General features: G+C 42.2%; 1 protein-coding gene across 6 annotated transcripts in view; it reads left to right on the top strand.

The window, feature by feature from the left end:
• Positions 1-544: 544 nt before the first annotated feature.
• Positions 545-15,164, top strand: part of glra3 (glycine receptor, alpha 3) — a 221,916-nt gene continuing 207,296 nt past the window's right edge. For 3 of the 6 annotated variants that reach the window (XM_043704642.1, XM_043704625.1, XM_043704667.1), the window contains exon 1: positions 1,697-2,136. In XM_043704642.1, the coding sequence (XP_043560577.1) occupies positions 2,066-2,136 (71 nt within the window). In that variant the 5' untranslated portion in view covers positions 1,697-2,065. Of the gene's footprint in view, positions 637-1,696; positions 2,137-2,726; positions 3,075-6,227; positions 6,305-15,164 lie in introns of those variants that run through there. The other 3 variants (XM_043704636.1, XM_043704649.1, XM_043704658.1) reach the window with 3 other exon arrangements.

Raw genomic sequence — 15,164 nt, 5'->3', positions numbered from 1 at the left:
TCAGACTCGCTGAAGTTCAAGGTTAAACTGGCAACTGACATTGATGGATGGTTTCATTATAGCCCCCACAGGAACTGTTGAGCTCGCATCAACAGACGCCTCAGCGACTTGACAGGGCAACTGTTGAGAACGATTCTGTTGGGTCCTGCTACGCTTTAAGTCTGTTCGTGCGGATCACCTAATTCACCAACCGGGGGGGTGGGCAGTGGTCTCACACCGCAGGGTGTCCCACAAACGATGTCTACGGGAATTTGCTGAAGAGTTCCTTCAGACCCAGGTGCCAGTGCAATGCAACTCCCGCTCTGGCAGGAGCACGTTGCTGTTGACCATTTCCACGAAATCAAATGAGAGCGAAAACTGGTTCAGAACTAAATTAAAGCCACCATTATAACTTAAAACCATGTGGGTAGGGGGCGTGCCTGGAGCAATTAAGACATGGCCCCTTCCCCTGAGGAGGTGATAGATGTTTGTAATTAGTTCGGGTTGGGGAATAAATACAAGGAGCGATTGGATTTGGCAGACTGTTGGCAAGGGAAATGCTTTCGTGTTGAACTGATTCGGATGCGAGAGGAAATGAAGGCTATCAGTTTCTGAAAGAATCAAAGCCTGTTTGCTGTGATTTTAGGCTAACCACAGGTAGGCAAATTGGAATGCAGGAAGAATCATTGCATTAAATTGTTACCGTTCCCGCTAAAGTACTGAGCTACAATTAGATTATTGATCCCTTACATCGAGCAACATTCTGTTTCCAAATTACAAACCTGAACTGCATTTTTGAAAAGTTTATTAGTCGGCAGCATCCGACTAGCTGGGGTTTTTTTTTCGCTGGAGCGTAGAAGGTGGAGAGGCGACCTTACACAAGTTTATAAAATAATGGGGGGGGCTTCCCTCGAGTTCATGGTAGTCCTCTTGTTCCTCGGGGTGTGGGATTTCAAGACTAGAGGACACATATCTAAAGTGAGAGGAGAGAGTTTTAGAAAAGACATCAGGGCAATGTTTTTTGACACAGAGAGTGGTTCCCTGTGGAATAAACTTCCTGAGGAAGTGGTGGATGTGGGTACGATTACAACGTGTAAAAGACATTGGATAAGTGAATGGATAAGGAAGGTTTAGAAGGATATGGCTCAGTAGCAGGCAGGTGGGACTAGATTAGTTTGCGATTATGTTCGGCATGGACTGGTTGGACCGAAGGGTCTGTTTCCGTGCTGTATGACCCTGTGACTCTATAACAGTGACTGCGAGGTGTGTCCAAATGTGTATATTTGATCAGTAATTGAGCGAGTTCACATCCACACATAGAAACAGAATCGGAAATCGCTGGTAAAAAGAAAACTCGGCAGACCTGGCAGCAGAGTTAACGTTTCGGGTCCAGTGACCCTTCCTCAGAACTGATACAGATACATAACACAAATACGGAGCTGGCTCAGTCTACCGGCGTATAAGCTGACACAAAAATAGAAGCACCTCTTGCCTTCCGCACATTTGCTCTGAAAGCTGTCACCCTCAGCCATCAGCCTTTCCCCAGTGGCCCATCAGGTCGAGCCCACGGGAGAGCTCCAATGCCCTGCCTCTTCCCCCGCTGCTGGTTTGCCAACCATGCCGTCGATCAAAGCTTTTGCCCTTCCCTCCCGCTCTTCCCTGGTTTGCAGCGTGAAGTTTAGCTGCACGGCGTGTCTTCCCCCCCACCCCCCTCCCTCTCTCTCCGCTCCTGGCAAAGCTTCACTTGATAGAAAATGTTGCTGGCGGAGCGAGCGGTCAGCAGGAGTGACCGCCCCACTCCTTCCACCGCCAAGGCGATGCCCTTGACTTTGAAAACGTGATCCCGGGACCTTCCGTCACCGCCGACAGGAGAGAGAGAGAGAGAGAGAAACAAATACATTCGTACTGAAAAGAAAACGGCAAAACACTGAATCTTTGTCTTTGGCATTTCGAAAAGGCGGCAAGATATTCCCCCAAATGCTATTGAGAGGCGAGCGCTGTCCATGGTGCTGGAGGTTAAAGGAGTCAAGTCGGTGAGGAGAACTCAATTAAACTACAGTTCAGCCATCCTTCTGCTAGAGTCAACATGATCGAAGGCAAATGTCACTCGTTAGCTGCTTTGTGGGGTTATGTCTGGGGAGTAGCAGTGTTTCTAAGGTAAGCGCAATCTACTTTTACTGTTATTTCCGTTCACCCTCAGATATTGAGCTGACATCTCTTGGTCTGCAGCCTGTTGATGTGCTGTGTTTTTGAGGCAAAATAGAACAATTCAGAACACCTCTGGATGTAAAGGCATTTTACAGGGATTACGAAGTTGCACAGACTCGATAGTGTTTACAAAAATCAACGCATCGTAATTTGCTCGTGTCAAGTGACTACGACTTTTGCATTGGGTAAAACTTATTCTTTTGCACTCCCAATCAGAGCTTTGCAACTTCTCCAGAACCGTTTGTTACACAGAAGGTGTGAGATAGAATGCAACAGAAAACCAAAGGCAGACTAGTGATTTGCCAGTTATTGCATTTTGGGGATCGGTTCAGTTCAACGCCACAGGTTGAAAAGATGTTCCGTGCAGCAGGAACGCAAAGCGAGCGAACACTTCTCAAGTCGGTGCACTGATGCTGTGGTCGTTTTGGTAAAGATTCTGTTGGATTCAAGTTGCATCTAAAATTACGAATTCCAGCGTGACTATAGCATTGAAAGCACGACTCCGCATTAATTCAAGGCAGAACACCGTGAGCAGAATCTAATTACATTCCTTCTTCGAAAGGAAAACAAATGTGGGTCCGAGATATTGCCTATTAAATTGGTCGTGTCCTTTCATGTAGACAACGGAGATACTGTTTAATGGGCTTTAGTGCCGTTCAGTTAACTTGCCTCACAACGTGCACCAACTAGTGGCCAGGGAGTTCATTTCATCGGCTGGCCATCGTCTTATTACCAACCTTTCCGGTCTAATTCACACAAAATGTCACAAAATAATGTTGGCTGACCATTGGCTAAGTACAAAGTAGAGATTTATGCGAATTTTAATTGATAGTTGTACAGATTTTGTTGAGGGGTTGGAGTGGCGGCGTTGAAGTGATAAACAGCTGGTAAGTGAATTAAATTGTACTAAATGTAAAAGTTTAGAATTGTCAGGAATGGAGCTCCCGTCCCATGCAGAAAGAATTCACGGGAGTGAGTTCTGACACTCAAGTCTTCCACTTGTGATTTGCAAAATGATAGCCTCTCGGGAAAAAATAATTCTGTATGTATGTGTTTAACAAACAACAAAACTTACAATGACTAATAAATTTTAAAGGGCAATTTGGGAATCCTTATTGGATTATTTTCCTGTTACGATAAGGAATGATTGTAACAGATGTGTTTGCAATGGTCAAATATATCAGATACAGTAGAATCATAAAAAGCAGGGAAAAATCTTTCAAAAAGCGTCCCTATTAATTTGACCTTTGATATTTGTGAAGACTATTTATCTCCAGTTTATCTCCTTTATGGTTTGACTGTAACTAGGATCCCTATTACTTTGCTTGTTAAATGTTTCCATTACTTTAATATATATTGTGTTAGTTCGCAATCATTTCGTAATTGAGCAACTGTTGAGTGTTTCAGAGATTGTATTGATGGTTTCTCACTTTGTTTTTCCAGAAATTATATCTATGTTGTAAATGATTGGAATTCCCTGAAAAGTGCATTTGGTTGACTAGGGCGTCAACACTTTTGAAAAGGAAATTTGATATAGCTTTTTATAATTTTTTTGGTCTGTGGAGCTCATGATTGAAACTACAAGTCAATTTCAGGGATCAAGTGTGTAATAGCCTTAGTGCTTCATAATGTCACGTAACGTTACGTCAATATCAATATGTCTAGGCAATTTGTTTATACTTCACACATAAATGCTTTGAACAATTAACTTCAATTTTTAATTTATTTTGTTTCTGGTCAAGCCATTGGGTTTTATATGGTTTGCAGAATCCTCGAATCAGTGGTGCTCATAGAATAAAACAAGGCCATTTGGCTCAACATGTACCAGCTTGATGGGTTATTTATTTTATCCCACTCCCCTGTTCATTTCCCAAAGACCTCTAAGTATTTGACCAAATTAAGTTAAAAAACACACAACACCAGGTTATAGTCCAACAGGTTTAATTGGAAGCACACTAGCTTCCAATTAGTGTGCTTCCAATTAAACCTGTTGGACTATAACCTGGTGTTGTGTGATTTTTAACTTTGTACACCCCAGTCCAACACCAGCATCTCCAAATCATGTCCAAATTAAAGCCACATTAATGTCTTTTTTTGGTGTGACACCAGACATGTGTGAATTAGATGCAAATGGGAATGATACAATGTTACAATATTTGTCACTGCTGACATTGACTGAAAACTTTGATTAATGCATATGTTCTGTGAAAAATATTGAAGATTACCTTAGACAGCTAAAATGATTGACATCAATTTTAGTAACTAGAGTCAGAAACTGTCGGTTAACATTGAATAATTATCGGAGTCAAATTTTGGAGTTTAAGCAGCAAATTAGAAGTGCTGATGAAGTAGTTGATAATCTACATTGTGTATCTTCACGATGTACTGTAAATATAATAGAAGCTGGTGTATTATAATTTAGTTCTTAGTCTGGTGGCAACTCACCAAAGCTATATCTGCTTTGTTTTTACTGGATTTGAAGAGGTTGGTCTGATGCATATTGAGTTGTTAATATCTGGAATGCACAAACTGAAAAGCTAGTGTAAGGAAATTCAATTGTAATTTACAAAACAGAATTGGATATCTATTTGAAAATGTAAAAAATAATTACAAACAATAAAAATGGATCTGGAGATAGACCATTTTCATAGCTATCAAAGTATGCAGCACTTTGAACTGAGATGAGGAGAATTTGATTTTCATTCAGAAGATAGTGAGCTTATGGAATTCTCTACAATAGAAGTTTTGGAGGCTAAGTCCCTGAATGTATTGAGGAAATATATATTTCTAGAGACCAAAGGAATGAAGAGGTTTGGGGAGAGAATGGCTGTATGGTGTTGAGATAAATGATCAGCCATGATTATGTTAAATTGCAGAGCAAGCACATTGGGCTCAATGGCCTACCTGCTCTTATGAATAAGTTTTCTATGTTTGCTGTCAAGCTGCTCACTCAAGTCCCGGCTGATTGCAGGATTCCATTACATGTCCTTCCCGTAGTTGATTATAGCAGTTTGTTTGAAGCTGAATGGAGGATATAGTGAGATCAAATCACATGGACAGAAAACTTTAAAAGGGGAATCATCAAATCATAGAGTGATTAAATCACAGAACGACACCATTTGGTCCACTGTGTCTGTGCCAACTCTCTGGATGAACGTCTTACTTTGTATCATTCCACTGCCTTTTTGCTTCAACTCTGCCCATTTTTCCTTTTCAGGTCAAAAAAAATATAATTCTCTCTTGAAAGACTTGATGAAAAATCCTCTGCTAGACTGTCATGGGATTTGTGTAGAAGCAGGTCATTCAGCCCATCAGGTCCACACCAACCCTCTGAAGAGCATCCCACCCAGACCCATTCCTACCCCTGTAGTGTAGCATTTCTTACATTTAATCCACTTATGTTGCACATCTTTGGACTGTAGGAGGAAACTGGAGCACCCAGAGGAAATTTATGCAGACATGGAGAAAATTTATAAACTCCACATGGGATCGAATTGAACCCAACTTCATGGTGCTGTGAATTGAGTCTGGGTCACTGGCTCAGTGCTAACCACCGTGCTACCATGCCACCCTAACTTAGCTACTCACTACATAAGGACATGTTTTCTTATGTCTTTTATTGATTTTTGGACACCATTTAAAACTGTGCCCTTTATTCCCCCATCATTCCATCAGTTTTTTCCTTTCTGCTTTGGTTAGTCCCTTGGTAATGATGGATCTTTGAATCAAATCTGACCTGAACGTTCTCTGTAGAAAATAGTTCCCCTTTCTGCAAGCTATCTACATAATAGAGCTTCATCATCCATGAAACCATTCTCATGAATCTTATCAACTGCCCTTCAAAATAACGTTATATCGGCCAAACCTTGCCTTTAAAAAGATTATTATAGTTTCCTATATTTTGTAGCTTCTTATCCTTCATGTTTTGAGCTCCAGCTGAGGGGACAAGTGAGCACCTGCAAGTATCTTTATGAACTCTGAAAATGCCTTCTGTTCCTAACCAGTAGGAAATAATGAGACGTGATCCATGCTGAGGTCCCCGCTGATGGTTCACCTTCCTTATTTAGTGCCTTGCCTGATGAATGTACTGAAACTTGACAGCTCACCACCAAGCAGTGTAAGTGCTACTGAAGCTGTATTTCTCACATCGCTTCCAAAGAGCACCAACATATTTTCGGTAAAAACAATGACTGCAGATGCTGGAAACCAGAGTCTAGATTAGAATGGTGCTGGAAAAGCACAGCAGTTCAGGCAGCATCCGAGGAGCAGCAAAATCGATATTTCGGGCAAAAGCCTCTTTTGCCCGAAACGTCGATTTTACTGCTCCTCGGATGCTGCCTGAACTGCTGTGCTTTTCCAGCACCATTCTAATCTAGACCAACATATTGTACCATTGGGCATTCTTTGTGCAAGCATTCACAATGCAATTCAACCAAAAACATTAAATTTGGCTTACAATATGTATTGAAAGAAATTTAGTATTCATCATTTTCATGATACTGGATGTGCTAATTGTATTCAAACCCTCGGTTCATTCAATGATTAAATTCCTTTGTATAGTGAAGTGGTTTCAAAATAAATTGATATATAATTTCTTAAAACATGAGATTTGTTGCTCCGGGTGTAGCATGAAGGAAACGTTCTATATTTTAAAAACAGTTTGGATTATGTGGCTTGGAAAGAAACTTGCTGGTGGTGATGTTCCTTTGCATCTGCTACTCTTGTAAAAGTCATGGATATACAAGTTGCTGTTGGAAAAGCCTTGGTGAGTTCCTGCAGTGTATTCTGTAGATAAGGTGCAGTGCTGCTATTCTGCAATGGTGGCAGAGGAAGCTAATATTTACTGAAATTAATAAAATAGATAAGATACCTGTAGGGATAGCAACAACCAAATTTATGAAACAAGTTTAACCTTGTGAAACATCACTTCACAGAAGGTTTATCAAATTAAATTTAGCACAATCAAAACCAATTCAAATGATTTTTAAAGGAGAAGCTCAATGACTTAGAAAACTACAAGTATACATAGTGATGAAAAATGGGACATCACCAGAAGTGCATTGAAATTATGAAGTCTAGAGGTAGTAAAGGCAAAGATGAAGTTTTACCATGAGTCACACTACTCTCGGATTCCTGTTAATAACATTTCCTACATTCAAAATGATGACTACATTTCAAAAGCACTTCATTGACTGCAAACCACTTTAAGTTTTTTGAGATCATGAAAGGTGTGTAGTGTAATAAATGCATGTTTTTCTATTTGTGTGTTGTTGTCTAGAATTGTTTATAGTGTTAAATTGTGAAAGGCTGTGCTCTTGACATGTATGAAATGAATGCTCATCACAAGTATAAAGAATTTTACTGCTCCTCGGATGCTGCCTGAACTGCTGTGCTCTTCCAGCACCACTAATCCAGAATCTGGTTTCCAGCATCTGCAGTCATTGATTTTAACAAGTATGAAGAAGACATGGAAGTGCAATATTAGACATTCAGTTACTCCTCACTACCACAAATGCTTTGTACTCTGCACATTTATATGTAACAATGTCTACACTTGAACAGTCATTAGTCAGCCCTTGCTCTGCACCTCTGACTCTTCTGTACCTTTTTGACCACAAGCACATTCTACCTTTCCCGATTTCCAGGTTAATGTATTTTTCACTCTTTATTTGACTGTAAAACTTTGCACATTGTGTTCTGTGAATCAAAATTGGTCCTAGTCAGATTCAGTAGAAACCTTTCCCATTCCTACAGCATCTCCTGACAAAGAAATTGGTCAATTGTTGTAAGAACACCCCCAAGGTTTGAGAGAGCAATGTCTGTAGCATGAAGGAAAAGTTCTATATTTTCAAAACAGGTTGGTGTATGTGGCTTGGAAAGAAACTTGCAGGTGGTGATTTTCCTTTGCATCTGCTACTCTTGTATTTCTACACGATAAAAGTCATGGATATACAAGTTGCTGTTGGAAAAGCCTTGGTGAGTTCCTGCAGCGCATTCTGTAGATAAGATGCACTGCTGCTATTCTGCAATGGTGGCAGAGGAAGTGATCTTGGTGTTGGATGCGGTGCCAAACAAGTGGGCTGCTTTGTTCTGGATGATTGCCATAGCTCTTGAGTGTTGTTGGAGCTGTACTCATCCAGACAAGTGAATAATATACCATCATGTGACTTGTGGATACCAGATAGGTTTTGAGAAGTTAACGTTTCTAGTCTATTATTCCGTTACTTGCAGATTTGTCCAGCATTGCCTTTCCAAGTTCCAAAAATATCTTCCATTCTCCGCAATTAACAAATTTCCCCATACCTCTTGCTCCTTTTATCCCCATGACTCTTTTTTTTTCCATTCATGACACCTTACTCCCTAATGCCAAACTGTTTTGCTTATCCTTGTCTGAAGCATTGATGCTGAGAGCTATCACAGTTCTGCAATGTTTAAAACTAGTCTTAATAATGACAACCGTGAAATCAACATCAATTGCTGTAAAAAGCCATCTCATTCATTAATTTCCTTTGGGGAAAGACAACTACCATTTTAACCTGATCTGGACTATTTAGCAAACCACCCAATTCAGGAACTATTTGAGAGAGGCAATAAATGTTGGAGTTGCCGGTGACACTCACATTCAGTGAAAGAATAAACAACCAAACACTGTCTCTGGTTTGGCTCTTCCATGTTTACTTCAACTTCAATCTGACGAAGAACATCCACACATGGTGGAAGCGAAAGGGAAAGAAAAATCAACAAAAGTCTGTTCCAATAAATGATAAATTTGAATGATGAATTCTGCAACTTCATAAATGAAAATACAGTTTACACTGAGGATAACTAAATATTCTAACAATAAATTTTCTTTAAATTTATTCTTTCATGGAATGTTGACTTTGCTGACATGGCCAAAATGTGCTGCCCATCCTTGAACTGACTACCCATATCCTATATCCCATATATTAAGAGTCATTGCTGTGGATCTGAAGTCACATTTGGGCCTGGCAGGGAGAATAGATTTCTTTCCCTAATGGACATTAGAGAATGCAATCATATTTTTTTGAAATAAGAAACAACAGTATCTCTCATCATTATCACTGAGACGAGTTTGACATTTCCAGATTTTGGTACCGAATTCCAACAGCTAGCATTTGAACCCACAACCCCAGAGCATTAATGTGGACCATTCAATTACTAAGTGAATGACATTGCCACGAACCCACTGTCTCCCCTTTAGAAGTTGACTGACAGTTTTATTATGTGATTCTTAATGACTGTTATAAATATAATTTATATTAATTTGTTTCATATAAAATCAGCATCTGTTGCATTCATGTAATCATGACATCTACATCTGAATGAGTGGCATTAAAGAAAATTCCTTCATAGGTGACCAGAAGAAATCGCAACAGGAGTCGGCCCTTCAAGCCTACTCCATCATCTAATAGGATTGTGGCCAATCTGACATTCCTCACATCCACTTTCCTACCTTTTCTCATAACCCTTGATTGCTCAACTGATAACAATTAACTACCTCAGCCTTAAATATACAGGAGGACTCTTTCCTGAACTGGTTGAATTATTTAATCTGTTTGTTAACTGGTATTCCTTTTTATTGAGGACTGATTCCTAAACAGCCTGATCTACACAGTCAATATGTCTCAGGTGTAACTCAGTTCTCATTAGGGAACTGTTGTTTCACTGGCTGGTTACAGCCTGTGTTATTCTTTTCTCTTTCAGTTTGAGAAAAGGACCATGTTGATTGTGTAGCAGGGCTTAACTCTTACACTCTATTTTACTGTATATGTTGTCACTGTTTTTTTGATGTTTGGACTGAGCCCTTGTGAGAAAATACATCTTACCAAATGAGCAGTTTCTGTGGGTAGGTCTGGCCCTGGGACTAGGCCTCTAAAGACTGAATGTGTGTGCATGCCGGGAGGTGAGCACTTGCTGCATCCTGGACTTTGGGAGTGGACCCTACCTTGGGAAGTGGATCAAACTCCTGTGAGTTAACTGCAGCTTCACAATGTACTGTGTTCCTGTGAGTGGGCCAGGACTCGATGGAGACAACACCGGTGTTCAGTGGGGTGTGCATTTGCTGCCTTCAGGAGTGGACTCTTCCCTCAGTTGTGGACTCTGTTTTTGGCAATGCACTCGGCAGTCTGGAGTGGACTCCATTTCTGACAATTCACTTTGTATATTGGAGTGGAGTGGGCTCCGTTCCTGGGAATTGACTTGACATTTTGAAGAGAACTGTTTATTGTAATAAACTCTGTACCACTGTTTGGTAATTGACTCTCTCATGTTACTTGGTGGGGTTATCACCTGCACTGTCTTGTGTGTCCCTGGGTCTGGCAGGCCTTGCTCTGTGCTGGGAGGCTCACAGGTTGTCCCAAAAGCTGTCACCCTGAGAGTCAGAGGATGGGTAGGCCAGCCCGATACTGGTCATCCCGAGAGCCAGAAGGTGGGTAGACTGTTCTGAGCCTATGGTCCTGAGAAGAGGCAGTTGGGACGGGGTGTCCTAGAGGTGGCCAGAAGGTGTCAGATCAGCCGAAAACTATAAGGTGCATAGGGGCAGGCTGAGATCCAAAACGTTTGTGGGCTGCCCTGTGCACTGTCATCCAGGGAAGGGGACAGGCTGTCCTAGAGGTGGCCGGAAGGCGTGCTAGGGCAGTCCACAGGCCAGATGGCACATCTGGGTGGGCGAGGGGCAGACTGAGGCTGGAAGGTGGGTAGGCTGTCCTCAGCACTGTCACCCTGGGCAGGTATAGGGGTGGGCTGCCCTAGAGGTGGCTGGAAGGTACAAAGGGCGGTTCGGGAAGCCAAAAGGTGGATAGGCTGCCCTGACCGCTGTTTTCCTGAGGGGATGGGGAAACAGGACGGGCTGTCCGAGAGGTGGCTGTAAAGTGGTTCAGGGTGGACCAAGAGCCAGAAAGGGCGTAGGGGCAGGCTGCCTTAGAGTGGCCGGAAGGTAGAGGGATGGTTGGTTTGCTGGGGAGGTCTGTATTTTATGCACTTAATGTAATTGGACTGTCTTATACGTACTTGTCATTGTTCCTGGTTTTTCTGATGACTGAAACTGAGATTTGAGGTTTGTTATTTCCCTGAAAACTGTTTGAACGGTAGGTTTTGGGGCCTGACTTTGCCATTCCTCTCCCTTGTGAAATTGCTGTTTCTCTGTATACAGCTGTTACTGTTAATTGTTTTGTAAACTGTATTTAAACAAAACAGGAGATTGAGTGTCAGTTTAGGGGACTGACTCTAAGCTGGTTAGGCCACAGTCAGTGTGCTCCTGCTGCTGTTGTTTGAGGAGAGTTTCTTTTCCTTCTCTCTCTCTCTTCCAACCACCACTCCCCCTCCTCACCGGAATATTTGTTTTTTAATGGTGGGTAGGCCAGCCCGATACTGGTCATCCCGATATCCAGTTCTGTTCTTTTCTGTGTTAAAGGGGATAAAATATAACCAGGGGATCATTAGCTCAGGGGATTAGCTGAGCTGACAGAAAAAAAACAAAGATTAGAACCTCATCAGTTCAAGCGACTGATTCTGAACTGGCTGGTACAGTCAGTGTCCTGTGTACAATTAAATAAAGGCTAACTTGGTGGTGGGATAACTGCCTCTGTGCAGTTATTTCATACACCATTCTGCCTATTGTCTCTGTTCTGCCATTCAATCATGGTGATATGTTTCTCAACCCCATTCTCCTGCCTTCTCCTATAACCCCTGACACCCTTACCCATCAAGAATTTATCTCTTGCTATTTTAAATACAATGTGGCATCCACCGCCTTCTGCAGCAATGAGTTCCATAGATTAACCATCCTCTGTCTGAAGACATCTTGGTTTTAGAAGATCATTCCTTTAGTTCGAGGCTGTGCCCTCAGGTGGGAACATCTTCTCCATGTTGACCCCATCAAGACCTCTCCATATTTTGTAAGTTTCAATCAGATTATCCCTTATCTTTCTGTACTCCAAGTCCAGTCCCAGAGTCTTCAATCTCTCCTCATACAACAAGCCCTTCATCCCTTGGATCATATTTTTAAAGCTCCTGTAGACCCCACCCACCCCCACTCCAATGTCACCACATCCTTCCTTAGGTCTGGAGCCCAATATTGCTCTCAATATTCCAAACGCGTTCTGAGCTTACACAACTTCCGCTGTGAACTTAGCAACGATGCCCTCAGTTCCTTTGTCCAGATTGTTAATGTATAATGTGAATAGTGGTCCCAAAACTGACCCCTGCAGAACTCTACTAGTACTGGCTGCCTATCTGAAAAAGATCTTTGTCCCGACTCTCTGGCTTGTGCTAGTCAGCCAATTTTCTGTCCATGCCAGTATGTTGCCCATAACACCTTGGGCTCTTAGCTTAGTTAGCAGCCTCCTGTGTGGCACCTTGTCAAAGGTCTACTAGCTCTCCTTTGTCTAACTTGCTCATTATTTCCTCAAAGAATGGGATGTGCACCACCTGCTCCTGGTGATTTTATCCACCGATGAGACCTTTGAGCTTCCCTAGCACCTTGTCCTTCGTGATGGCCTCTACACTGATCTCTGACCTCTGGTATGCTGCTGGTGTCTTCCACTATGAAAACTGATGGAAAGTATCTACTCGGTTCCTCTACCAATTCTTTGTTCCCTATTCCTACTTCTCTGATCTCAATTTCCAATAGTGCAATGTCCACTCTTGCTTCTCTCTTATACACCTAAAAAATCTCTTGCAAATTTCTTTGAATTTACTAGATAGCTTACTCTCCTATTTCATCTTCACTCCACTTATTACTTTTTCTAGTTATCTTCTGCTTGCTTTTAAAGACTTCCCAATCCTATGGATTTCCATTAATCTTCACCAGACTGTATACTTTCTCTTTTGCTTCATGCTGTCACTGACTTCCCTTGTCAACCATGGTTGCTTCGTGCTCCTCTTAGTATGCTCTTCTTCCTTGTGATGAATTTCTCCTGTGCCAATCCTGCCATTGCGGCCCCACCCCCCACCCTTTCCTGCTAGGCTGTCTGTCCAATAATCTCTGGCCAGCTCCTCCTTTATGTATTTGTAGTTTTCTTTACTCAACTGTAATTCGGTTACATCTGATTCCAGCTTCTCGCTCTCAAACTGCAGGATGAACTTTATCATATCATGGTCACTGCCTAAGGGGTTCCTTCACCTTCAGCTCCCTAAATCAAGTCTGCCTCATTGCACATCACTAAATCTAGAACTGGCTGTTCCCTAGTAGGGTCCACCATAAGCTGCTCCATAAAAGACCTTGTAGACATTTCATGAAGTCCTTTCCTTGATCTGCTACCAACCTGCTTTTCCCAGACTACCTGCATATTGATGTCCCCCATGATTATTGAAATAGCACCTCTCTTACATGCCTTTTCTACCTCCTGGTTTATTTTCTTCCCCACATCCTGACGACTGCTTAGAAGTCTGTACACAACTCCCATCAGGATCGTGCACGACTACATCCAAATCCCTTTGTTGTTGTGCTCGACTGGTTCCATAGAACGTAGCACAGTACAGCATAGAACAGGCCCTTCAGCCCACGATGTTGTGCTGAACCCATGTGAGGTAAACCTAACGTACGAACCTTCAAAGTTCTGTGACCATATGCATGTCCAGCAGTCTCTTAAATATCCCCAATGACCTCACTTCCACAACTGCTGCTGGCAACGCATTCCATGCTCTCTCAACTCTGTGTAAAGAACCTGCCTCTGACATCCCCCTCTATAATTTCTGCCAAACAACTTAAAACTATGACCCCTCGTGTAAACAATTTCTGACCTGGCAAAAAGTCTCTGGCTATCAAACTCTATCTATGCCTCTCATTATCTTGTATACCTCAATTAGGTCCCCTCCCTTCCTTATTTTCTCCAATGAAAAAAAGTCAGAGCTCAGTCAAACCCTCTTCGTAAGATAAGCCCTCCATTCCAGGCAGCATCCTGGTAAACCTCCTCTGAACCTGCTCCAAAGCATCCTATATTTCCTATACATCTTTCCTATAATAGGGCAACCAGAACTGGATACAGTATTCCAAGTGTGGTCTAACCAAAGTTTTATAGAGCTGCAACACGATCTCACGGCTCTGAAACTCAATCCCCCTGTTAATGAAAGCCAAAACACCTTATGCTTTCTTCACAACCCTGTCCACTTGGGTGGCAATTTTAAGGGATCTATGTACCTGCACACCAAGATCCCTCTGTTCCTCCACACTGCCAAGAATCCTGTCCTTAATCCTGTACTCAACTTTCAAGTTCGACCTTCCAAAATGTATCGCTTCGCATTTATCCAGGTTGAACTCCATCTGCCACCTCTCAGCCCATCTCTGCATCCTGTCAATGTCACGCTGCAGCCTACAACAGTCCTCTATACTGTCAACGACACTCCAACCTTTGTGTTGTCTGCAAACTTGTTAACCCATCCTTCAATCTCCTCATCCAAGTCATTAATAAAAATTACAGCATAGAGGCCCAAGAACAGAGCCCTGTGGAACACCACTCACCACTGACTTCCAGGCAGAATACCTTCTTTCCACTACCACTCGCTGTCTTCTGTCGACCAGCCAATTCTGTATCCAGACAGCTAAGTTTCCCTGTATCCCATTCCTCCTGAACTTTTGAATGAGCCTACCATGGGGAACCTTATCAAATGCTTTGCTGAAGTCCATATACACCACATCCACCGCTCGACCCTCATCAACTTGTCTAGTAACATCCTCAAAGAACTCAATAAGGTTTGTGAGGCATGACCTGCCCCTCACAAAGCCGTGCTGACTGCATTTAATCAAGCCATGCTCTTCCAGATGGTCATAAATCCTATCCCAGCATGCTTACCTGCTCCTCAATGGTTTCATTCACTACAAGGTCCTTTTCTTTCATAAAGACAGAAGCAAAAAACTCATTTAGGGCTTCCCCTACCTTCTCAGACTCTATACACAAGTTCCCTATGCTATCCCTGATCGGCCCTACTCTTTCTTTTATCATTCTCTTATTCCTCAC

Source organism: Chiloscyllium plagiosum, chromosome 2, assembly GCF_004010195.1.
Source record: "Chiloscyllium plagiosum isolate BGI_BamShark_2017 chromosome 2, ASM401019v2, whole genome shotgun sequence".
Lineage (NCBI taxonomy): Eukaryota > Metazoa > Chordata > Chondrichthyes > Orectolobiformes > Hemiscylliidae > Chiloscyllium > Chiloscyllium plagiosum.
Note: the sequence above shows the minus strand (reverse complement) of the source record. Positions and strands in the feature narration are given on the sequence as shown.